The 26,856-nt window shown below is 46.3% G+C and overlaps 1 protein-coding gene across 1 annotated transcript in view; it reads right to left on the reverse strand.

The window, feature by feature from the left end:
* The window catches only part of lama1 (laminin, alpha 1), a 470,787-nt gene that overhangs the window by 295,419 nt on the left and 148,512 nt on the right, over positions 1-26,856 (reverse strand). The window contains exons 7-11 of the mRNA XM_072468337.1: positions 26,119-26,236; positions 14,161-14,339; positions 13,797-13,902; positions 6,142-6,302; positions 2,727-2,867 (exon numbers count right to left, since the gene is read on the reverse strand). Coding sequence (XP_072324438.1) covers positions 2,727-2,867; positions 6,142-6,302; positions 13,797-13,902; positions 14,161-14,339; positions 26,119-26,236 — 705 coding nt within the window. The remainder of the gene's footprint in view (positions 1-2,726; positions 2,868-6,141; positions 6,303-13,796; positions 13,903-14,160; positions 14,340-26,118; positions 26,237-26,856) is intronic.

Below are 26,856 nucleotides of genomic sequence, written 5' to 3' on the forward strand. Positions count from 1 at the left end.
CTACCTGGAACAGGCATAAGGAGCAAGAAAATGGGACTTGTGAGTGCGAAGTTACCCAGGTGCAAGATATATGATTGTGAGTGGGGTATTGGAAGGGACGTTGCTGCTGTTGCTAAAGGTGTCTGCACCAAATTTGGACAATGTGGGTTTTATGAGGGGGTTGCTGGCAGCAACCCCGGATTTGGCCACACACCAGTTGATCATGGGAAGAGATTTTAATTGTACCCTAGAGCCGAGGGTGGATAGGTCGAGCCCCAGGTCGAATGGCAATGGGGTTGGGGGGGTTTATGGAGAGGATGGGTATGGTGGATCCACGGCATTTTCAGAACCCAGAGGGAAGGGAGTATTCCTTCTTTTCACAAGTCCATAAGATGTAGTGAGGATTGATTATTTTGAGGTGAGCCGGGAGATTTTGGTTGGGGTGGAGGGGGCAGAGTGTGCGGGGATAGTTATTTTGGACCATGCGCCCCACTGGCTGGAGATTCGGCTTAGACCGGGACGAGAGCAGAGGTCGGGGTGGAGGTTTGACTCGGGGTTGTTGGCAGATGGAGGTTTTTGTGATAAGGTGCAGATGCGATTAAGGAGTATGAGCAGTTGAATCAGAATGGGGAGGTGTCGATGGCCATTTTTTGGGAAGCGCTGAAGGCCATGGTCTGGAGGGAAATTATTTTGTGGAACAGGCATAAATTTCCGTCAACATGCAAACTGGGGGGGTCCCATGTCGAATGCAGGACACTGACAGCAAAATGTGGGCACAAATGGGTGGAGCAAAGAATGGGCCTGCTTGGCTCATTTAAGTATGCTGATCTGGACCACGTTCAGCGAGGCAAGATCCAGATCCTGACGTTACTCGAGCGTCGCTAATCCCGTGAGAGGACTCTCGCGAGATTCAACGGCCTCATCCAGACACCAAGCCAAATGTGACGAAGCCGCTGAAGCCGCTAAATTTTGATCAAGGTCACAGGGTAGGACATTATCATGTGCGCTAATAGTAAAAGAGGTGATAAATCTGTTACACTGGGTTAACAGCACTGTGGCTGCATCTACACCACATGCACTGCAGCGATTCAAGAAGGTCGCTCAGTGCCTCCTTTTCAGGGGCAATTAGCAGTGAGCAATGAATGCTGATCTAGCCAGTGATGCCCTGGGTGAAGGAAAGAAAAACACAGGACACACAATACAGGGAACAGGTTATTTGGCGCAACCAGTCCAGGCTGATATTTATGATCCACTTGAACCTCGTCCAATCTTTTCTCATTTAAGTTTCCCATCAATAATGTCTACTCCGTTCTTCCTCATATGCGTGTCTAATTTTGTATTAAATGCATCGATACTGTACACTTCAACTGCTCCCTGATGGAGTTTTTGGATCTTCTTAATTCCCTCCTGGATTTCTCGGTGACTATCTTATGGCCTCTGATTTTGCTCTTCCTCACCAGATCCACCCTATCAAAACCTTTCATTGTTTTAAAGACCTCTATTAGGCCAAGCCTCAGCCTTTTCACTTCAAACTCATTAATTCTCACAGCTAATTAGATCTGCTAAGTAACAAAGCGAATTTTAAACACCTATACATCGGATGATTAAAGTGCTGAAAGGTCAATAGAAAGACTCAGAAAAGTAAAGAGTTCCACTGGCCTGCGAAGGAACATGTCAGATTTGGAGATGGTGTAATCAGTTTTATTCGGGTCGTGAAACAAGACTTCGAATTGCATTAGCAATTAAGATTTAGGGGGGGCGGCGGCACAGTGGCGCAGTGGTTAGCACTGCTGCCTCACAGCACCGAAGATCAGGTTCGATCCCGGCCCTGCGTCACTGTCGGTGTGGAGTTTGCACATTCCCCCCCTGTCTGCCTGGGTCTCGCACCCACAACCCAAAAAGGATGTGCAGGGTAGGTGGATTGGCCACGCTAAATTGCCCCTGAATTGGAAAAAAATTGGGTAATCTAAATTTATTTTTTAAAAAATTATATTTGCAAATTCTAGCTTGAGAGAAAAGGTTTATTCATTTTAAAGTGATATTTTTAAAATAAATACCTTTGCAGGGCACTCATATTGTGGCCGAATCATCATGCGATCACTGCATGGTATATGAGCAAACCAGAGCCAATGTGCAGCCATATTAAGGTCAACTTGAATGGGGCAATTCTTACTCTGTCAAAAGATGAAAACTCTCCCTTCCTAATTCTTGACAGCTCAGTAGTTCATTCCACCATGCGAGGAAGTACTGACTTGCTCGTGCCCCATGACCAGAACCTGTTCCAAAGATTCTTGTCCACGTATAAAGCCAAGATCCCAGTGTCAAAATTAAGAAGGCTGCCAGATAGTGTAAAGACACCAAAATGTTACAAAATCCACAGTGTTCTTCTGTGAAGCTTCACAGTTTAATGAGCAAGTTAATAGACTGTATATCCTTGGAAAACAATTTTGCAATGCAGCAGCTATAAACACAGAGCTGGTTGAATAACACCCAGCAGAGCGCCCGCTTACAAATTCACACTGACCATGTTTAAAAGCAGTATCGAGCTAAACTACTCCTTGCACTATCCTTCAGACACTTGGTACACAGTCTATGCTGGACTAATACTGGCTTCTAAAGCACGCATCTTCATCTTTTTTTCAATTAAATGAGAAGGAACACGGCATGTTCTAATTCCGCAGGGAGAAATATTTGGGAAATGTAAACAAAACAGGAGCAGGCACGTCGCGAGCCAGAGTAACACTCACCTGTGTAATAGACCAGGAAATGCTTTCGCAAACACCAGACAGCCCAAAGCAGAAGCATTCGGTACACCCTTCAGGATTCCTTGCCTGCAGATTGTAGAATCCTGACTTACACTGGTTACAGTTCTCTCCCTCCACATTGCTCTGGAATTCAGAATTGTATTATGAGTCTGAGAATGAATGAATGATAGCAGTGCATTATACGATTTATCACCCATATTTGTAACTACTCGTATCATTTGCAACCTCAACAGCCACCAGGCATCATTCCTTCGAACAGTGCACCCAGCAACACCCAATAAAACCATGGACAGAGATGTTATGAGTGGGTTAAGTATCACTACAATAATATTTCAGACAACTTCTCTACATTGGAGTTTGTAGGATATATAATTCAGCTAGTTTTCAATGTGCATTCAAAACAAGAGGCACAAGGATCAGTAGAATTTTTTCCTCAGGCCTTATCTGGGCAACTGTGGGCATTGGTACTGCTCAGGTGTCCATGTGCAGCTCAACCAACAGGGATGAGCATTACTGGGCTCCGTGACTGGCAGTGACCATCAGACAAAGAAAGTGTTTCCAATTGTAGAAATCCTTGCAAGACCACAGGTCATCCCAAAGAGCTCGACAGCTAATTAAGTGCAGTCGCTGTTGTAGGAAAATGCAGGAGCCAAATAGAGCACAGCAAGCTCCCACAAATACCTCTAAAATAATGACCAGCCATTTTAACAATCTGATGGCTGAGATATAAATACTGGTCACGATACCAGGAATAACTCCCCTGTTCTTTTGTCAGAGGATCTTCTACATCCTCCTGCAAGAGTTGGTGGGGCCTCAGTTTGAAGTCTCATCAAAATGTTAGCACCTATGACAGTGCGACACTCCATGGGTACTGTACTGCAGTGTCAGCCTAAATGCTTTGCTTAAGTTGCTGGAGTGGGGCTTGAACCCACAAACTTCAGAAGCAAGAGTGAGTCAAAGCTGCTTCAGTACGTCACTGAAGGGAGTCTGGATGGACCAACCCACAGGACAAAACATGTAAATACTAACTTTCTGCGAGGGATGCTGAAGGATCCTGCGCAATGCCTGTCCAACTCAAGAGTAACTCATTTGAAAAGGGTGCCTCAAACCAATTCATCTATAGGTAGGCCTCTTGGACTTGGGTGTGCAGGTTGGCACAAACCTTGCGCCAGTTTTAAATCTCTAACCTTTTAAGAGATGGTGAAATATAATTAAATTGCATTGGAAGAGCGCTGATTGACCTCTGGGCATTTCTAACATTTCCTGATTTATTGCACATTGCCATTAGAGTGGTGACATTCTGCAAACATTTGTTTGCCAATAAATTTAATGTCCTGACATTAACTGAGGCCAACCTTTGGGAAATAAGCATTTTAATCCTTTCTCCACTGTGATGCCCAGACTTTCTTTTATTTATTCTTTCACAGGATGTGAGTGTCGCTGGCTAGAGCTGCATTTATTCCCCTTTCCTTACTGCCCTTGAGAGGATGGTGGTGAGCTGCCTTCAGAATTACTGCAGTCCATGTGATGTAGGTACACCCCCAGTGCTGTTAAGGAGGAAATTCAAAGATTTTGAACCAGTGACCATGAAGGAACATCACGTCAGGGTGGTGAGTGACTCGCAGGTGGCGATGTTCCCAGGCATCTGCTGCCCTTGTCCTACCAGGGGGTACAGGGTGCATGTTTGGAAAGTGCTGTTGAAGGAGCTTTGGTGATTTGCTGCATTGCCTCTTGCAGACAGTACACGCTGCTGCCACTGTGTGCCAGTGGTGAGGGAGTGCATGTTGACGGTGTGGATGGGATGCCAATCAAGCGGACTCCTTTGTCCTGGACGGTGTTGATGCTTCAGTGTTGATGGAGCTGCACCCATCCAGGCATGCGGAGAATACTCTATCACACTCCTATCTTGTGCCTTGTAAATGGTGGACAGGGGGGGGGGGGGGCAGCACGGCGGCGCAGTGGTTAGCACTGCTGCCTCACGACGCCGAGGTCCCAGGTTTAATCCCGGCCCTGGGTCACCGCCCGTGTTGAGTTTGCACATTCTCCCTGTGTTTGCGTGGGGTTCGCCCCCACAACCCAAAAATGTACAGGGTAGGTGCATTGGCCACGCGAAATTGCCCCTTAATTGGAAAAAATGAATTGGATACTCTAAAAAAAAATTTTTTGAAGTAAATGGTGGACAGGCTTTGGGGCATCAGCATATGAGTTACTCATTGCAGGATTCCAAGCCCCTGACCTGCACTCGTTGCCACAGTATTTATAAGGCAGTCCCTCTCACTCATCTCTGGAGTTCAGCTCCTTTATCCATATTGGGACCAAGGTTGTAATGAGGTCAGGAGCCGATTGCTTCTGACAGAATCTAAATTGAATAGTGAGCAGGTTATTGCTGAGTAAATGCCGCTTGATAACACTGTTGTTGACTCCTTCCATCACTTTGCTGTTGATGGAGAGAGAGTAGACTGAAAGGGCAGTAATTGGCTGGGTTGGATTTGTCCTGCTTCTTGTGTACAGAATACACCTGGGCAATTTTCCTCATTGCCGGGCAGATACCAGTGTTGTAGTTGTACTGGAACAGCTTGGCTAGGGGCATGACAAGTTCTGGAGCTCAAGCCTTCTGTACTATTACCGGAATATTGTCAGTGCCCATAACATTGCCTTCAGCCATTTCTTGATATTACGTGGAGTGAATCGAATTGGCTGAGGGTGGGCAGCTGGGGACCTTCGGAGAAGACTAAGGTGGATCATCCACCTGGCACTTCAGGCTGAAGATTGTTGCGAATGCTTCAGCCTTGTCGATTGCACTGACATACTGGGCTCCTCCATCATTGAGGATCGGGATATTTGTGGAGCCTCCTCCTCCAGTGAGTTGTTTAATTGTCCACGATACACGGCTGGATGTGGCAGGATTGCAGAGCTTAGATCTGACCCGGTCATTGTGGAGTCGCTTAGCTCTGTCTATTGCTTGCTGCTTATGTTGTTTGGCACACAAGTAATCCTGGGTTGTAGCTTCACCAGGTTGACACCTCATTTTTAGGTGTGCCTGATGCTGCTCCAGGCATGTCCTCCTGCTCTCTTCATTGAACCGCTTCACAATATAGCTAACACTGGGATATCTGAGCAGTTCCAAGCAATTTTTAAAAATCATTCCCTCAGAGATCCTGGCAGAGATAGTAAGTAGAAGTTACAGGGTCAGGGAGGGGAGAGACAGCTTGCAAGATTTGACCAGTTTTCAATTTGACTTCGAAATTCTGTCTGGAAAGGGAGGAGCACAGGTGGATTTCCTCCCCATTTGCTCATGTCAAAGAGCACCTTGTGAATATTCCTGGCTCCCAGGAAATACCTGCCTGCGTTGCTTTCTGTAAAAAGGATATATCATCATCACATGGCATCTACAAACCTTGCATTGGCAGGGCTCAGCACAAGGGTCATCTTCGACGCTGCCGATAATGCTACAATTACAGCGCATACAACTGGGAAAGCCTTTGAAACCCGAAGCACAACGGTTACACGTCTTCCCAGCATAACCGTCTCGGCAGTGGCATTGACCCGGGGAAAGACCTAATGCAAAAAGATAATGAGACAGCCAGTCAATGGATATTCATGTGCAGCACTATCAGGCTAAAGCTTTGTAATGTAAGAAAAACATACAGCGATCCATTCTAAATTTAAGTGGCTGGGGGGAGAATGGAATGGAAACAGTGAAGGCAAATAGCACGGAATAAAGTACAGGAGTTTTGGGTAAATATTTGAGAGATTGGGCCATTGAAAGCTATTATACTTTGGTACCAGTCAAATCAAATTGTAGTTTTTTTGCCAGTCCTCTACTCATTTGTCTGATTTTTCCATGTACCCATGGGATTCGGCCTTTTTCAAAGTCTCCCCATATATAGAGATCTATTGGTGAATTTAATTGGCTATTTAAGTTAGGCCGCTTAATCAACTTCCCATCCAGAAGCTTAAACATTCACTCCCTCTACCACTGATGCACAGTGGCAGCAATGGGTACCATTGGCTATTTAAGTTAGGCTGCTATTTTATTGGCTATTTAAGTTAGGCCGCTTAATCAACTTCCCATCCAGAAGCTTAAACATTCACTCCCTCTACCACCGATGCACAGTGGCAGCAATGACCATTGACAAGATGCACTGCGGCAACACAGCACCACCTTCCAAACTTGTGACCTCTAACAACTAGAAGGACAGGGGCTGTAGATGGATGGGAATACCACCACCCACAAGTTACACATCATCCTCTATTGTTCAGGGCAAAATCAATTGCAGGATAATTAAGTAAAACACACATGGATTCATTAAGGAAAAATCATGTTTAACTAAGTTACTGGAGAAGGTAACAGAGAGGATTAATAAAGAGCAATGCTGTTGATATGGTGTATATGGATTTCCAAAAGCCATTTGATACAATGTCACACAACAGACATGCTGTTGACTAGCTTATCAAATGAAAAAGAAAGTAGGCACTTGGATAAGAATTTGGCAGGAAATAGAGAGTAGTCGTAAATGATTATCTTTCTGATTTGAGGAACGTCTGTAGTGGAGTTCCCCAGGAGTCGGTGTTGGGACACTTGCTCTTCCTGATATATATTGACCACTGTGGTGTGCAGGGCATGATTTCAAAATTTGCAAATGATACGAAGATTGGAAACATTGTAAACTGTGATGAGGATAGCCTTGAACTTCAAAAGGATATAGGCATGTTGGTGGATTGGGCAGACAAGCGGCAGATGATGTTCAATGCAGAGAAGTGTGAGGTGATTCATTTTGGCAAGAAGAAAATAGAGAGAAAATATAAAATCAGGGGGAAACGCTAAAGGAACAGAGGGACCTCAATGTATATGTACATAAATCATTGAAACTAGCAGGGCATGGTGAAAGAGCAGTCAATATACAGCACATAGTATCTTATACTTTATTTATAAGGGCATTGAGTACAGGAGTAAGGAGGTCATGTTGAACTTGTGTAGGATGCTAATTATGCCTCATCTGGAGTACTGCATTCAGTCCTGAGGAAGGATAGTACGAAGTCTTACAACACCAGGTTAAAGTCCAACAGGTTTGTTTCGATGTCACTAGCTTTCGGAGCGCTGCTCCTTCCTCAGGTGAATCATCTGAGGAAGGATGTGAAGGCATTGGAGAGACTGCAGAGGAGATTCACAAGAATGATTTCAGGATTTAGGAACTATAGCTATGAGAATAGATTGGAGAGGATGGGATTGTTTTCCTCGGAGACGAGAAGGCTGAGAGTAGACTTGATAAAGGTATTGAAGATCCTGAGGGGTATGGTTATGTATCAGGGTAACGCCATTGGCTGGTGTAATGTCATGGGTTACGCAATCCCATCCTCGTCGCCAGTTTATCTTTTATTATATTTTTGCTGCAGCCGTAGAGAGAAAACAATCAGAGGTGGCACACACCTGGTTCGTGTAGCATGGTGCAGGGGTTAATTTATAAGAAGCTGCTCAAACAGGATACAACATGAACGGCACAAAAGCCTGGGAAACGCTCTGAATATCGGAAAACTGTGAATTACTAGGGACTTACTGCAAGCGGAGGATCGAATTTTTCAGGACATTTACCATTATACTGGGTAGAGCTTCAGAGACCGTGCAGGAGGCACTGAAACTGGCCATGGGAATGCAAACTTATGGAGCTGCCAATTCTGCAATCGACTGCCAGGGAATCGATAGCGAAACACAAAAGCTAATCTGCAAGTGCACTGCGAGTTTGTCTCCTTAAACAGTGAGAAAATATATGGCAAGGAAGACAGGCTGACGGTTGATTAACACAGATCAGGGAGCTGCAATCCAAAAAATGGCAGATAAAAAAGGCGCCGTGGATGCATTTGATGAGAAGGAGGAGACATGGAACTCTTATGAGGCAAGGTTCCAATTATTCCTTAAAGCCAATCAGACACCAGCAGTCCTGCATACTGTGGCATTTCTCAGCTTAGTTAAGAGGAAAACATTCACATTGCAACATAATTTAGTATACCCAGCAGGGTGGCATGGTGGCACAGTGGTTAACACTGCTGCCTCACGGCTCCAAGGACCTGGGTTCGATCCTGACCCCAGGACACTGTCCGTGTAGAGTTTGCACATTCTCCTCCTGTCTGTGGGGTCTCACCTCCACAAGCCAAAGGCTTGCAGGGTAGGAGGATTGGCCACGATAAATTGCCCCTTAATTGGGAAAAAAAAGAATTGGCCACTTTAAAATTTAAAACTAAAATTTAGTACACCCAGCTAAACCTGGGGACAAGTCATGATGAGTTAATGACTGTCTTGTAAGAAAATTTCTCTCCCCGTCCACTATTAATAGCTGAAAGATTCCGCTTTCACCGTCGTGCACAGGATAAAGGGGAAACATTTCACAATTTGCTGCATCACTGCGAAAGCTCGCGAACAAAGTACTGCGAATTTGACCAGACTTTGGATTATATAACTTCACGACCGATTAGTTTGTAGTCTCAGGAATGAAGCCAACCAAAATAAATTGTTGACTGAAGCTGCATTAACCCCAAAACCTGCTGCAGAAATCGCTTGGTCTATGGAACTTGCTGTGAGAGAAGCTTCACTGATTGGAGTTTGAGCTGAAGTCCAAAAGATGGAGACTGTAAGAAGCAGGTCCACCAAGAGCCGACCATGTCATCGCTGCAACCAACTGGGACATATGGCTGGAGAGTGGTGGAGCAAGGAGAGCAAATGTAAATATTGCGGTAAAACTGGTCACATTGCCAAGACATGGTGGTCACGCCAACCTTCATCAGTACAAAAGAAGTGCACCAAGAAAAACACTGCAGAATCTACAGGGCAAGTTTACCAGTTAAGTGATCCAACTGAAGGCCCACCAGGTACCAAAGAAATTGCCCTGTCGTGTCCAAATGTTAGGTGGGGTTGCTGGGTTGCGGGGATAGGGTGGAGGTGTGGGCGTAAGTCGGCTGCTCTTTCAGGGGTTGATGTGAACACGATGGGCCGAATAGCCTCCTTCCGCACTGTAAATTCTATGATTCAATCGCGGTTCGCGTTTGCGGCAATGCGAGGTGGAGAATTCCGTCTGCTTTTGAAGACAAACCGCCAGAATTTCTGACAGGAGTCAGAACGTTTCTGTAAAGTAGTGTCAAAAGATCTCTTTCTCAAAGAATATCTCTGTAAAGCAAGTATTCCTCTGTGCCACTGGTATTTAAGGTGGATTGAGAGCTGGGATAGTTTATTTTCTTGTTGTTTAAGTGGGAATAAAGATAGCAATTTCGGGTATTAAATTCACTGTATTGAGTGGGATTGTCTAAGGGGTAATTGTGAGTTACTTTCTGTGTGATATTAAAGATTTTAATGCTGTGTACATAATAAAGTTTGTTTTAATATATCATACCCCTATTTCTTCGTGCAATCACTTCTGGAGTGAGATATCCTTTCCTCACAGGCTTACAAAATTTAAATAAAATATTTGGGTTACTGTCCAGTATCCTAGCCACTGTATCTGATCATAATAGGAGCCTGTTACCACCAGCAATTGGGCAACTCCAATCGTCCCAGTCTCACAGAAGGATGGTCTAGTCTGAATATGACGGGGATTTCAAAACGACTATCAACCCTGTATTATGTGCTGCTCGGTAACCTCTACCACTTACCGAAAATCTTTTTTAGGCCTCTCAGGTGGCCAAACATTTAACAAAATTGATCTCTCCCAAGCTTATCTGCAAATGAACGTGGCTATTTAATCACAATGGTCACTGACCATGGTAACACACAAGGGTCTGTATCAGTATCGGAGGCTTCCGTTCAGGATAACGTCAGCTCCAGCTCTCTTCCAATGATTTATGGAGCAGATCTTGAGTGGGCAATTGGGTGTGCAATGCTACTTGGATGACATTTTGACAATACATTCGAATGATGTAAGGAACGAGAAGCTGCTCTTGCAAGGCTGCAACTGCATAATCGCAGGGTCAAGAAAGAGAGGTGAGAATATTTTTAATCTCCTATTCACTATCTTGAACATATCATTGACCAAGATGGTCATCACAAAGAAGCTAAGAAGATGTCGGAGATCCTGGATGCTCTTCAACAGCAGAACATTACTCAATTAAAGCCATTTCTAGGATTATTAAATTATCATGCAAAGTTTGTACCGCACTTAGCAACAAGACTGAAAACTTTGCACATGTTGCTTTGTAACAAACAAGCTTGGCTCTTGGCGAAAGATTATGAGGATGCTGACCAAAATGGGAAAAAAAATTACAGGAATCGGAGTTATTGGTCCATTATAATCCAAACCTGAAGATACAGCTTGCTTGCGACATACCCTATGGGGTTGGAGCAGTTGGTTTGCATATAATGCCTTCAGGTGAAGAATGACCAATGGCATTTGCTTCCAGGATGTTGACTAGCACTGAGTCCACCTATGCTCAATTTGAGAAAGAAGCTCTCAGCATTATTTTGATATTTGAAGGTTCCATCATTATTTATTTGGCCATCAATTTACTCTATTAGGGGATAGGGTGGAGGTGTGGGCTTAGGTAGGGTGCTCTTTCTAAGGGCCGGTGCAGACTCTGCAAATTCTATGATTGACTGACCATTGTCCCTCAACAACACTTATTGGACTGCTTAAGGGGATCCCTTCGTTCACTGCTGGTCAATGACAATGTTGAGCGTTAATCTTGTCGGCAGACAAATATGTCACTGAATATTGTAGGTCTTAACAGCACACAAACACAGGCGCGTTGTCTTGACTGCCACTGCAAGATCAAGACCAAAAAGATAAGCACAAATCTGATGAATCTTTCGATGGCATATTCTATCTGTCTCATGTGGAAAATGTTCCAGTAACGTCTTCTCAGGTGTGAAAATTTACGCGAACAAATCCGGTGATGGGAAAGATGTTGGATGTGATTCAAAAGGCTCTTTAACACAAGAGTACAGAAAGAATCCAGGCCTTAAGCCCTAGCTTACCAGGCACCTTGAGTTGATGGTACAAAATAGAGCTTTGTTGTGAGGTATTAAGAGTAATCATTCCGCTGTGTCTACAAAGTAGAATCCTGGAACAGCTGCAGGAGGGCCATCCCAGTGTAGTTAGAATGAAGGAGTTGACGAGAAGCTACTTCTGCTGGTTCAGGGTGGATGTTCAAATCGAGGAGAAGGTGGGGTTATGCCAATCCTGCGCTGCATTGAGAAAGTGTACCTCCACTACAACCTTTGCATGGGAATAGCCTACCAGGCCATGGCAAAGAATCCATGTCGATTGTGCAGGACCAGTCGAAAGACACAAGTTTTTGGTCATGGTTGATGCGCATTCAAAGAGGCCAGAGGTTGCCATAATGAAATTGGCGACTATGGAACTGTCCAGAGAACGGCTTGACGGTATTCGCAAGATTCGGACGACCTGAACATCTTGTGAGCGATAACGGTATTCAATTCACATCAGCCGAATTCGAGGATACCTGAAGGGTTGTGACATCAGCTATATGAAATCTGCCCCCTTCCATCCAGCTACCAACAGCTTAGCTGAATGTTCCGTACAATTGTTCAAGCATGCAGTGAAGGTCTCGTGAGATTAAGGCTCTCTACTTAAACGTGTCAATAGCTTTCTAATGACATATAGAAACACTGCACATTCTGCAACACAAAGCTCACCGACTATACTGATGTTCAAAAGGACACTACGCACACAGTTCCACCTTTTGACTCCCCCTTCAACTTCAGAGATAGTCAGGCAACAACATAAGTGGCTAGGACGGAACAACATTCTAAAAGCAGTGTCTTTGACCACGGAGAACATGTTCTTGTGAGAAATTACACCACAGGTGAAAAATGGACTGCAGCAATTGTATTAGTCAAAACGGGGCAAATTTCAGATTCTGGACAATGTGACAATGAATAAATCTGGCATTGGCATGCTGACCAATTATTGTCTGTATGTAGCGAGAGTACAGAATCTGTACCAGATGTTTTCACCACAGAGAGTATGGACAGTGACATGCCCAATTTGCGGGCTACAACTGCCGAAATTACAGAATCTGTTACGACAGAATCATCCACACAATCAAAGACAGTTCCTGAGTTGGCTTTGCCAGACGTAACACCAAGCAGTGTAAGGAATATACTCCCAGTACTCCTAAGAGCCAATTTCCCAATTGTCATGTTCTGCCAAAATGAAACCCAAGAGGCTGTCTTACTAATGTACATATGTATCTGTAACAAAACAAGGTTACTTATGGTATAATGTGTTGGATCTGCGTTAAAGTGTTTGATGAAGTAAAAATGCTTCATTAAAGGAGTAAAGGGGGAGGGTGTTATGTATCAGAGTAACACCATTGGCTGGTGTAATGTCACATGTTTCGCAATGTCATAATCGGGGCGTTTCACGGGCTTCTGTGGAGTTCACCATTGTGCCCTGTTTGAGCAGCATCTTGTAAATAAACCCCTTGCACCATGTTATACCAACTCAACGTGTGCCACCTCTGATTCCTTCTCTTTGCGGCTACAACAAAGAAAAAACAGGCATGGACAGGGTAAATAGTGAGAAATTGTTACCACTCAAGACCGCTTCAAAAACTAGAGAGTACTGATTCAAAATAAATGGCATTTGGAGTAAAGATGTGAGGAAAAAAACTTTGACCCAGAGGGTGGTTGGAATCTGGAACAAACCTCCTGGGAGGATGGTGGAGGAAGGTTCGATCGAGGTATTCAAAAGGAAATTGTATTGCTATCTGAAAAGAAAGAACGTACAAGGTTTAGGGGGATATGGCAGGGGAGTGAAACTAGGCCGAATGCTCTTTCAGGGAGCCAGTGCAGATGCGATGGGCCAAATGGCCTCCTTCTGCAGTGCAAAGATTTGACGATCCTGTGATCGCCGTTCCATCACTGTCGCTGGGTCAAAATTGCAGAAACTCCAGCAATCTGGGTGTGCCTACACCACATGGACGGCAGTGCTTCAAGGAGACGGCTTGCCACCATCTTCTCAGGGCAATTAGGAATGGGCACCAAAGGCAGGCCCAGCCAGCGAAGCCCACATCCCATGAAATAAAAATGAGAAACCAACTCACCAGGTTCTTTGACTGCATGATTTTCATCCTTCACACAAGTAGTATTTATAGATCCTGCGAGGGCGCAATCACATGGCAAGCAAGGATCGCGGTCAAACGGGGAGGCCTACAAATAAATCAATTTTATAAGAAAACCAAACTTCTGATTTTGGTTCTTCACTATTTAGCCAATAACACTGCATACAATTCTGATTTGAAAGACATCTACCAATACCTTTAAAATATTAAGAGAACATATTTTAAATAATGTTATTTGTAGTCTGAAATGCAGAGCTTTAATATCACAACAGTTTTAGAAGACAGCAATTGGAAGTACAAAGTTGACAAAGTGAGATTAAAGAATTCCGCTTCTCGCAACAATAACCTTGTACGGTCTGTAGAAGCCATCGATACACATCTCACAGTTGATGCCTGCAGTATTGTTGGTGCAATTAACGCACACACCCCCACCAATGTACTGGCCAAATGTGTTCAAACTCAGGTTGCGATCGGCCGCAGTTTGGTCATAGTAACAGTCCTCTGTTTTGTCATGGCAGTTGCACTCTAGTTAGAAAAAGAATGGAGCACAAATTGAGGGAGCGCCTTCATTATAAGACTCAAATCACACCGATGGCTATTTTAGTGCATCAACGTATCTACCAAAAGCATCATTGACCCAGACGTGAAAAATAACACACAGAACATTGTTTATGCAGTGGGACAGATGCACGCCAAACACACAGAAATAGTTACTATCGGGTGCGACTGTACGGCCTCATCGCACCCGACCCGGAGATTGGTTGATTGATTGATTTATTGTCACATATACCGAAGTACAGTGAAAAGTATTTTTCTGCGGCCAAGGGAGCATACACAGTACGTACACTGTAGACCAAAAGTTTGCAACGAGGCCTTTAAATCTCTTTAGAGGCTCTCATGAGATTTGCGACGCTCGGGACACCTTGAGAGATCGAACGAGGTTGACGAATGTGATATAAAATAGTTACTTTAGAGATATTAGTTACTGTAATGTAGATAGGCCAGTCTCATTCTGGTGAGTTCACAGACAAAGGATTTCAGACCGCATGGCAAAGCAGGAAGAGGTGTGTCCACCATAGGAGGAGAAAAGGATGCTGGGTAATAGGGGCCAGAGGAAGGGATTGGAAGTGAGCCAATCAGAATGTCTGACTAGGTCAGGAGGGGTATAGGCTGACCTATGGGAATCGTGTATGTGAAACTTGATACCATTTGAATTGATTTGCAGAGATCCCTTTGTCTCTTTGTTCATTCGCTTTCCAGGATGTAGGAGACTAGATGTGTCCTATGCTTCTGTGAAATGAAACAAGCTTGCAAGCTAAATAAAATAACTAATGCTGTACCTGCAAATCCATCTCGACTTTTATTGAGGCCAGACTGACGGGTAAAGAAACTTGGGATTCTACAAAGTTAGGTGGATTGGCCATGCTAAATTGCCCCTTATTGTCCAAGAATGTTAGGTGGGGTTATGGGGATGGGGGGTGGGCCTGGAGAGGGTGTTCTTTTGGAGGGTTGTTGCTGACTCGATGCACCGAATGGCCTCCTTCTGCACTGTGGAGATTCTATGATTCTATCTCGCAGGTGGTTGGGATCTGGATATCACACACACTGGGCCGAGGATTCTCCCGAGGCCCTGGAACTGAGGCCGCATCTGGGAGACCTCACCGTGGCGTCATTTAGCACTGGTCCACATAACGTGGACCAGGTTTAAAGGCACCTGGGGAGGATCCCCCAGCCCATCGGAGGCCCTCAGGTGGTCGGGCTCTGGGCGGGGTGGTACCCTGGCAGTCCCGCTGCCAACCGGACACCTTAGCACTGCCAGCCTGTCACCTTGACAGTGCACCTGGGCACCCTGACAATGTCACCCTGACAGGTGCCACTTCCAGACTGGCTGGGGCACTGCCCAGGTTCCAGACTGGCAGTGCCATGGTGCTCGGGTGCCTGGTTGGCCGTGCCATGGATCGTGCCTGGGGGTGCCCTTATGAAGTGGGGTGAGGGGGGGGGCTTGAGGATCCCCTTGTGGTGTTAGGCGAGTCCGGAGGTTGCGGTGGGGGGGTCGAGAGATCGAGGTGCATTTAAAAGTGGGCACCAATCTTTTCCTGCACTGGCAGTCTGAGCTCGTCGGTGCAGGAAATCGAGGTAGGTGCGGCCTCGGCACGGAGTTCCTCATCAAGGCCAAAAAAAAGTTGTGTTTGATAGCGAGATCGTTCTTGGTGCTGCAGGGGCTGAGAAACACCCCACTAAACGCATCCAAAATGGGACTCTTGTTTTTCCTGTTAAATCGCGCCCATAATCCTGACACAACTTCAGGCCACATATTGGTAACACAATTCAAAGATGTTTTTTATGATTCACACATGTAGATGGTAATAATTAGTCTGCCATCGTTTCACATTCAAGCTTGAAATTACATAATACATTTATTTTTACTGCGAAATAAAGGAAAATTCTACTTTTTTTATTGGGGAAAGAGCGCAGCTACTTTATATTGAATTGAGGCAGTGACAAATTGAACGTTCATGTTGCATCAAATTAGAAAGTCCCACACTATACAATCTCCAGGAGACCCGAGAAGGTAATATAAGCACAGATTTATTCTTAAGGCAAACGTAAAGGCTACAACACGGCATACAGTATTTAGGTCCCAGCCAGGACTACTAATCATGCCGGCCCCAATCCAGGCCGGCTTTTAAGTGTTAATTTCATGAGCCCCAGCTGCTAGGCCTCTGGGAGCTGGTATTCCATGAGTCCCACTGGGGGATCAATTGAGTTGTCAAAGAACAAAAGAACCAAGAAACGTACAACACGAACAGGCCCTTCGGCCCTCCAAGCCTGTGCCGATCATGATGCCCTAACTTTTATAAAAAACTTCTGCCCTTACTCGGTCCATACCCCTCTATTTCCTCCCTATTCATGTACCCATCCAGATGCCTCTTAAATGTTGCTAATGTGCCTGCGTCCACCATATCCTCTGGCAGCACGTTCCAGGCACCCACTACTCTGCGGGAAAAACCTACCCCGCACATCTCCCTTAAACTTTCCCCCTCGCACCTTGAACCTGTGCCCCCTTGTAATTGATGCTTCCACCCTTGGAAAAAGCCTCTGACTATCCACCTTGTCTATGCCTCTCATAATTTTGCAGACCTCTATAAGGTCTCCTCAGCCTCCACCTTTCCAGGGAAAACAATCCTGGTATATTCAACCTCTCCTCATAGCCAACATCCTCAAGACCACCCGTGACGGTTATTATAGACACAAGCGGGGACTTTTGGCCCAACCATTGGAAGAAGTGTTGAGAACCAGAGAATTTATGGTGAATGGCAAAAGCACCAAAGGCAACATAAGGAAAAACTTTTTTATAACCCCAGGTGTTCAAGTGAAGACAAGCATCCAGCAGAGGACAGTAGAGCAGGGCTGCTGATTGGCTGTTGCGGGGGAAATTTGCATCAGAGCATTGCGGCCACTACATCCAGAAAGTGTACCTGAGCAAGACACCGTAGGTGTTCAAGTGAAGACAAGCATTCAGCAGAGGGCAATAAAGCGGAGCTGCTGATTGGCTGTTGTGGGGAAAATTTGCATCAGTGCACTGCGGTCACTGCATCCAGAAAGTGTACCTGAGCAAGACACCGTAGGTGTTCAAGTGAAGACAAGCATTCAGCAGAGGGCAATAGAGCGGAGCTGCTGATTGGCTGTTGTGGGGAAAATTTGCATCAGTGCACTGCGGTCACTGCATCCAGAAAGTGTACCTGAGCAAGACACCCTAGGTGTTCAAGTGAAGACAAGTATTCAGCAGAGAACAATAGAGCGGAGCTGCTGATTGGCTGTTGCAGGGACAATCTGCATCAGTGCACTGCGGTCACTGCATCCAGAAAGTATACGTGAGCAAGACACCCGAGGTGTTCAATTGAAGACAAGCATCCAGCAGAGGGCAGTAGAGCGAAGCTGTTGATTGGCTGTTGCGGGGAAGATTTGCATCAGTGCATTGCAGTCACTGCATCCAAAAAGTGTACCTGAGCAAAACACCCTAGGTGTTCGGGTGAAGACAAGCATCCAGCACAAGGCAGTAGAGCAGAGCTGCTGATTGGCTGTTGCGGGGAAGATTTGCATCAGTGCATTGCAGTCACTGCATCCAGAAAGTGTACCTGAGCAAGACACCCTAGGAGTTCAAGTGAAGACAAGCATCCAGAGGGCAGTAGAGCGGAGCTGCTGATTGGCTGTTGCAGGGAAATTTGCATCAGTGCATTGCGGTCACTGCATCCAGAAAGTGTACCTGAGCAAGACACCCTAGGTGTTCAAGTGAAGACAAGCATCCAGCAGAGGGCAGTCGAGTGGATCTGCTGATTGGCTGTTGCGGGGAAAATTTGCATCAGTGCACTGCGGTCACTGCATCCAGAAAGTGTACCTGAGCAAGACACCCTAGGTGTTCAAGTGAAGACAAGTATTCAGCAGAGAACAATAGAGCGGAGCTGCTGATTGGCTGTTGCAGGGACAATCTGCATCAGTGCACTGCGGTCACTGCATCCAGAAAGTATACGTGAGCAAGACACCCGAGGTGTTCAATTGAAGACAAGCATCCAGCAGAGGGCAGTAGAGCGAAGCTGTTGATTGGCTGTTGCGGGGAAGATTTGCATCAGTGCATTGCAGTCACTGCATCCAAAAAGTGTACCTGAGCAAAACACCCTAGGTGTTCGGGTGAAGACAAGCATCCAGCACAAGGCAGTAGAGCAGAGCTGCTGATTGGCTGTTGCGGGGAAGATTTGCATCAGTGCATTGCAGTCACTGCATCCAGAAAGTGTACCTGAGCAAGACACCCTAGGAGTTCAAGTGAAGACAAGCATCCAGAGGGCAGTAGAGCGGAGCTGCTGATTGGCTGTTGCAGGGAAATTTGCATCAGTGCATTGCGGTCACTGCATCCAGAAAGTGTACCTGAGCAAGACACCCTAGGTGTTCAAGTGAAGACAAGCATCCAGCAGAGGGCAGTCGAGTGGATCTGCTGATTGGCTGTTGCGGGGAAAATTTTCTCAGTGCATTGCGGTCACTGCATCCCGAAAGTGTAGCTGAGCAAAGCACCATAGGTGTTCAAGTGAAGTCAAGCATCCAGCAGAGGGCAGTAGAGTAGAGATGCTGATTGGCTGTTGCGGGGAAAATCTACATCAGTGCATTGCGGACACTGCATCCAGAAAGTATACCTGAGCAAGACACCCTCGGTGTTCGAGTGAAGACAAGCATCCAGCAGAGGGCAGTAGAGCGGAGCTGCTGATTGGCTGTTGTGGGGAAAATCTGCATCAGTGCATTGCTGTCACTGCATCCAGAAAGTGGACCTGAACAAGACAACCTCGGTGTTCGAGTGAAGACAAGCATCCAGCAGAGGGCAGTAGAGTGGAGCAGCTGATTGGCTGTGTGGGGAATATCTGCATCAGTGCATTCTGGTCACTGCACCAGAAAGTGTAGCTCAGCAAGACACCCTTGTGTTCGAGTGATGACAAGCATCCAGCAGAGGGCAGTAGAGTGGAGCTGCTGATTGGCTGTTGCGGGGAAAATTTGCTCAGTGCATTGCGGTCACTGCATCCCGAAAGTGTAGCTGAGCAAAACACCCTAGGTGGTCAAGTGAAGACAAACATCCAGCAGAGGGCAGTAGAGCGGAACTGCTGATTGGCTTTTGCGGGGAAGATTTGCATCAGTGCATTGCTGTCACTGCATTCAGAAAGTGGACCTGAACAAAACAACCTCGGTGTTCGAGTGAAGACAAGCATCCAGCAGAGGGCAGTAGAGCGGAGATGCTGATTGGTTATTGCGGGGAAAATTTGCATCAGTGCATTGCGGACACTGCATCCAGAAGGTATACCTGAGCAAGACACCCTAGGTGTTCGAGTGAAGACAAGCATCCAGCAGAGGGCAGTAGAGCGGAGCTGTTGATTGGCTGTTGTGGGGAAAATTTGCAACAGTGCATTGCGGTCACTGCATCCAGAAAGTGTACCTGAGCAAGACACCCTAGGTGTTCGTGTGAAGACACGCATCCAGCAGAGGGCAGTAGAGCGGTGCTGCTGATTGGCTGTTGCGGGGAAAATTTGCATCAGTGCATTGCGGTCATTGCATCCAGAAAGTGTACCTGAGCAAGACACCCTAGGTTGTCAAGTCAAGACAAGCATCCAGCAGAGGGCAGTAGAGTAGAGCTGCTGATTGGCTGTTGCGGGGAAAATTTGCATCAGTGGATTGCGGTCACTGCATCCAGAAAGTGTACCTGAGCAAGACACCCTAGGTGTTCGAGTGAAGACAAGCATCCAGCAGAGGGCAGTAGAGCAGAGCTGCTGATTGGCTGTTGCGGGGAAAATTTGCATCAGTGCATTGTGGTCACTGCATCCAGAAAGAGTAACTGAGCAAGACACCCTAGGTGTTCAAGTGAAGACAAGCATCCAGCAGAGGGCAGTAGAGCGGAGCTGCTGATTGGCTGTTTGCATCAGGGCATTGCGGTCACCGTACCTTGAAGGTGGTTTGTGGAGGAGCTGTTGTCAAGTGACAGTTAAACCCCAAAACAGTTCTTCAGTGTTTCCCTCGCTACCTCCTCCTCTAACAAGAAAAAAAAAAGACAATCAATATAAGGATCCCAGCCGAGTAAAGATCAAGAGGGAGACTCGAGGGCAGGTAGAAGTAGAGAGAGGTTGAACCGTAACATCACAGCCTGCAGGTAAGTGATTGGCTGGTGACTGGTAAGTAGTTTTTCTTTTCCCTGAGGTGTTATCGTGCGGGGCGCAGTGATTGCTGAGTGAGTGCTTGCTGAGAAGGGGAGTAAAATTTTTTTAAACTCACTGTTGGGAGTTTCCAGCTGAATCCGGTCGGATTGAGGACAGAGTGACTGCTGGGTAAGTAGTAAAGATTTAAATTGTTTGTGCAGGCCCAAAAGCAGCTGATTGCTGTTCTCGTGTGGGGCACAGTAGTTTTGTTTTTACCTGTATTTAAGTTGGGCAGTTTCTAAACCCTAGACACTACACTTGTAGTGCCCCCCACCTTTCCACCTCCTTTAACCTAAGGGATAGAGTGAATAACTAGTAAGCTCTTTCTTTCTTTTTCTTTTTTTTACCTAGAGGGGATGGCAGGGAAGGCAATGCATTGTTCCTCCTGCAGAATGTTTGAGGTGAGGGACGTGTCCCTGCTGATTTCATGTGTGGAAAGTGCACCCATCTCCAGCTCCTCAGAAACCGCGTTAGGGGACTGGAGCTGGAGCAGGATGAACTTCAGATCATTCGGGAGGCAGAGGTGGTCACAGATAGTAGCTTCAGGGATGTAGTTACTCTAAAGAATCAAGCTAGATGGGTGACGGTGAGAGGGGCTGGGAGGAAGCAGTCAGTGCAGGGATCCTCTGTGGTCGTTCCCCTCAGTAACAAGTATACCGTTTTGGATACTGTTGAGGGGGACGACCTACCAGAGGTAAGCCATGGTGAACGGATCTCCAGCATTGAGTCCATCCCTGTGGCTCAGAAGGGAAGGAGGGAGAGCAGGAAAGCAATAGTTATTGGGGACTCGATAGTTAGAGGGACAGATAGACGGTTCTGTGGCAGCGAAAGAGATTGACGGATGGTATGTTGCCTTCCGGGTGCCAGGGTCTGTGACGTCTCGGACCGTGTTTTCAGAATCCTTAAAGGGGAGGGGGAGCAGTCACAAGTCGTGGTGCACATCGGTACCAACGACATAGGTAAGGGAAGGGATGGGGATTTAAAACAGGAATTTAGGGAGCTAGGATGGAAGCTGAGAGCCAGGACAAACCATGTTGTCATCACTGGTTTGTTGCCGGTGCCACGTGCTAGTGAGGTGAGGAACAGGGAGAGAGCGCAGATAAACACGTGGCTGCAGGATTGGTGTAGGAGGGAGGGTTTCAGATACGTGGATAATTGGAGCACATTCTGGGGAAGGTGGGACCTGTACAGACAGGGTGGTTTGCACCTGAACCAGAGGGGCACCAATATCCTGGGAGGGAAATTTGCTCCGGTTCTTCGGGGGGGGGGGGGGGGGGGTTTAAACTAATTTGTCAGGGGGCTGGGAAAACGAGCTGTAGTCCAGAAGCCAGTGTTGAGAGTAGTGAGGTACTGAGGAGGGTATCAAGGTCGCAGGAGTGTACCGGCAGACAGAAAGGTGCGTTGAAGTGTGTCTACTTCAATGCAAGGAGCATCCGGAATAAGGTAGGTGAACTTGGAGCGTGGAGTGGTACTTGGGACTACGATGTTGTGGCCATTACGGAGACATGGGTAGAACAGGGACAGGAATGGTTGTTGGAAGTTCCGGGGTATAGATGTTTCAGTAAGAGTAGGGAAGGTGGTAAAAGAGGTGGAGGAGTCGCATTGCTCATCAAGGATAGTTTAACGGCTGCAGAAAGGCAGTTTGAAGGGGATCTGCCTACTGAGGTAATATGGGCCGAAGTTAGAAATAGGAAAGGAGCAGTCACATTGTTAGGAGTTTTCTATCGGCCCCCAAATAGTAATAGAGATATGGAGGAAGAAATTGCAAAACAGATTATGGATAGGTGTGGAGGTCTCAGGGTAGTTGTCATGGGTAACTTTAACTTTCCAAATATTGATTGGAACCTCTATAGGTTGAACAGTTCGGATGGGGCAGAGTGTGCAGGAAGGTTTCCTGACACAATATGTGGTTAGGCCGACAAGAGGGGGAGCCACATTGGATTTGGTACTTGGTAATGAACCGGGCCAAGAGTTAGATTTGTTGGTGGGAGAGCACTTTGGAGATAGTGACCACAATTCGGTGTCTTTCACTATTGCAATGGAGAGGGATAGGGCCATACGGCAGGGCAAGGTTTATAATTGGGGGAGGGGTAATTATGATGCGATTAGGCAAGAATTAAGGAGCATAAGATGGGAACAGAAACTGTCAGGGAAAGGCACAAATGAAAAGTGGAGCTTGTTCAAGGAACAAATACTGCGTGTCCTTGATAGGCATGTCCCTGTCAGGCAGGGAGGAAATGGCCATGTGAGGGAACCATGGTTCACAAAAGAGGTTGACTGTCTTGTCAAGAGGAAAAGTATGTAAGGATGAGAAAACAAGGTTCGGTAGGGTCGCTTGAGGGTTACAAGGTAGCAAGGAATGAGCTGAAAAAAGGGCTTAGGAGAGCTATGAGAAGTCCTTGGTGGGTCGGATCAAGGGAAGCCCCCAAGGCTTTTTACTCTTATGTGAGAAATAAAAGAATGACCAGGGTGAGGGTAGGGCCGGTCAAGGACAGTAGTGGGAATTTGTGCATGGAGTCAGAAAAAATAGGAGGCGTTGAATGAATACTTTCCTTCAGTGTTCACAAAGGAGAGGGGCCATGTTTTTGAGGATGAGAGTGTGATTCAGGCGGGTAGGCTGGAGGAGGTATGTATGTATCCTGAGGAAGGATGTATTAGCAATTTTGCAAAACCTGAGGGTCGACAAGACCCCTGGGCCAGATGGGATATATCCAAGGATTCTTTGGGAGGCAAGGATGAGATTGCAGAGCCTTTGGCTTTGATCTTTGGGTCCTCGCTGTCCACGGGGATAGTGTCAGAGGACTGGAGAGTGGCGAATGTTGTTCCACTGTTCAAGAAAGGGAACAGGAATGACCCTGGTAATTATAGGCCAGTTAGTCTTACCTCGGTGGTCGGGAAGATAATGGAAAAGGTCCTGAAAGATAGGATTTATGGCCATTTGGAAAGATGCAGCTTAATCCGGGATAGTCAACATGGATTTGTGAAGGGCAAGTCTTGCCTCACAAATTTGATTGAATTCTTTGAGGAGGTAACTAAGTGTGTAGATGAAGGTAGAGCAGTTGATGTAGTATACATGGATTTTAGTAAGGCGTTTGATAAGGTTCCCCATGGTCGGCTCATGAAGAAAGTAAGGAGGTGTGGGGTAGAGGGAAATTTGGCCAATTGGATAAGTAACTGGCTATCACATAGAAGACAGAGAGTGGTGGTGGATGGAAAATTTTCAGACTGGAGACCAGTTACCAGCAGTGTACCACAGGGATCAGTGATGGGTCCTCTGCTATTTGTGATTTTTATCAATGACTTGGAGGAGGGGGCTGAAGGGTGGGTCAGTAAATTTGCTGATGACACCAAGATTGGTGGAGTAGTGGATGAGGTGGAGGGCTGTTGTAGGCTGCAAAGAGACATTGATAGGATGCAAAGCTGGGCCGAAAAATGGCAGATGGAGTTTAACCCTGATAAGAGCAAGGTGATTCATTTTGGTCGAAAAAATTTGAATGCGGATTACAGGGTCAACGGCAGGGTTCTGAGGAATGTGGAGGAACAGAGAGATCATGGGGTTCATGTCGACAGATCTCTGAAGGTTGTCACTCAAGTGGATAGAGCCGTAAAGAAGGCTTACAGTGTTTTAGCATTTATTAACAGGGGGCTTGAGTTTAAGAGCCGCGGGGTTATGCTGCAACTATACATGACCCTGGTGAGACCACATTTGGAATATTGTGTGCAGTTCTGGTCACCTCATTATCGGAAGGATGTGGAAGCATTGGAAAGGGTGCAAAGGAGATTTACCAGGATACTGGTTTTCAGGATAGGTCTTATGAGGAATGGTTGAGGGAGCTAGGGCTTTTCTCTTTGGAGCAGAGGAGGATGAGAGGCGACTTAATAGAGGTTTATAAGATAATGAGGGGGATAGATAGAGTGGACGTTCAGAGACTATTTCCTCAGGTGGATGTAGCTATTACAAGGGGGCATAACTATATGATTCAGGGTGGGAGATATAGGAGGGATGTCCGAGGTAGGTTCTTGACTCAGAGAGTGGTTAGAGTGTGGAATGGACTGCCTGCTGTGATAGTGGAGTCGGACACTTTCGGAACTTTCAAGCGGTTATTGGATAGGCACATGGAGCACACCAGAATGACAGGGAGTGGGATAGCTTGATCTTGGTTTCGGACAATGCTCGGCACAACATCGAGGGCGGAAGGGCCTGTTCTGTGCTGTACTGTTCTACGTTCTATGTTCTATGCAGTGAGTGGTTAGGATCTGGAATGCACTCAGTGCCTGATTGTGAGGCGGAGGCAGATTCAATCATGGCTTTCAAAAGGGAAATGGTTAATTATCTGAGGAGAAAAATTATTTGCGATGGGGAAATTGCGGGGAGTGGGACAAGGTTGAGGTCCCTTGCAGTGGGCCAGCATGGACATGGTGCGCCAAATGGCATCCTCTGCTGTAACCATTCGATGATTCTGTTCTTGTTGATATTTACCACCCCAGTAGTCTAATCATCCTAATCCACATGCAAAACCTCAGTACAATGTCCATGTATGCCTTCAGCCACCCATAAAGCCTGCATGTCAATGTTCAATAGAATCATAGAGCACAGCGGGAGATTATTTAGCCCTTCCTGCCTATGCTAGCACTTTGAAAGAGATATTCAAATCGCCCCAAGTCCCTCCGATAGCCCACAATTAGTAATTTTTCAAGTATTGACCCAATTCCCTGTTGGATGTTACTTCTGAATCTGTTTCCACGACACTTTCAGGCAATGCCTTCCAGATCATAACAATGTGAGTTGGCTCTACTCCCATTTGTAGATTTCTATCAGCTTCTTGCTGAACTAATTAAAAAGCATTAATTAAGCAACCACATGTCTGCCACTCCCCCACAACCCCCCCCCCCAATTTTTCCCAACATGGTACAACCTGCCCTTAGCTGTGTAGATATTGCTGCTGCAGCACTGCCTTAGATTTTGAATAGTCTACACAATTCATTTTAAATATATTTTCAAATGATGTTATGCAGTAAAATGGTGGCCATGTCCACTTCCCTTTTGGAAGTCACCATTTGAGCAATGGATATTGATGGGGGGACCTGGGGCGGGATTCTCTGCCGCCGTGATTCTCCGTTTTGCTGGCACCCGGGGGTTTCCCGACGGCGTGGGGCTGCCTCACAATGAGGAACCCCATTGACCGGCCGGCGTAACGGAGAATCCCGCCGGCGGGTCGGGGCAGAAATGTGGCGGGGCGGGGCGGTAAATCCAGCCCCAGATTTACTGCCCCGCCGGCAGTGTAGTCACTGCCGGCTGCTTTGTCAACCAAGTTTGGATTGGAGGGAGTTGGGGGGAAGGCTAACACGGGCTTTAATCCATTTGTTTGCACATTCGAATGACCTAACACGTGGTCCCAGCCATGGGCACCGCCTAGCGATTTTCTGCCTTTACCAATATGGCGGATGGCGCACATCTGGCTTGTCGTGAGTGTGCGCTTCCTGTCCACCATATTAGTGGCATGGCGCCACCCCAGAAATGGGCGTTGTGTCACCTATTTTCCTCTTATTAAAAGCGCTTGGAAATATTTACTTACTCTCACAAGTATTGTCAGAAGAAAAGTTTCCAGACCGCCATGGTTTCTGATGGTAACCAGGGCAACACTCGCTGCAGCTCTCCCCACAGGTGTTGTGCTCACATTGGCACTGCAATCTCTAAAATACATTTTTAACAAAAGGAACATTACTGCCTTGGCGATATCAAAAGTGTTCTGCATTTCAGGTTACCTGGGAGGAAAGGGCATTCAGAATTCATTGCATGAGACAGGATGTACGTTGATGATGTCATTGAAATGTTCCCGAGTATTCATAAGTCTTTATTACCTTCGGTCAGGAACCTGGTTCATCTGTAAAAACTCATCATGTCTGCGTGCGTGCGTCTCACCCCCACAACCCAAAAATGTGCAGGGTAGGGGGATTGGCCACGCAAAATTGACCCTTAGTTGGTAAAGGTTAAATATTTTTTTAAAGCCTGATGCTATCCATTCAAGCTCAAATACCGTAATTTTACTGAGATCAACTTGGGTCAAAGGTCAGCTCCACAAGCACTGACTAATGACCAACACTTGATTGGACAAAGGTTTTTCCTAACAGCTGGTCCTATTTGCCTGAGTCCAAACTCCAGTGGGGGGGGAGGGTATTTCTACTCTGTTTATTCAATCCAGAAAGCAAAACTAAATTGGTTATTTCAGGTTAAACGCAAAGTCCAAGAGGACCAAGTTCAGAATGGAACGAAGGTTAAACATCATTAATGTGGCTAAATTCAAAGAAACCTG

This window comes from Scyliorhinus torazame, chromosome 11, assembly GCF_047496885.1.
Source record: "Scyliorhinus torazame isolate Kashiwa2021f chromosome 11, sScyTor2.1, whole genome shotgun sequence".
NCBI lineage: Eukaryota > Metazoa > Chordata > Chondrichthyes > Carcharhiniformes > Scyliorhinidae > Scyliorhinus > Scyliorhinus torazame.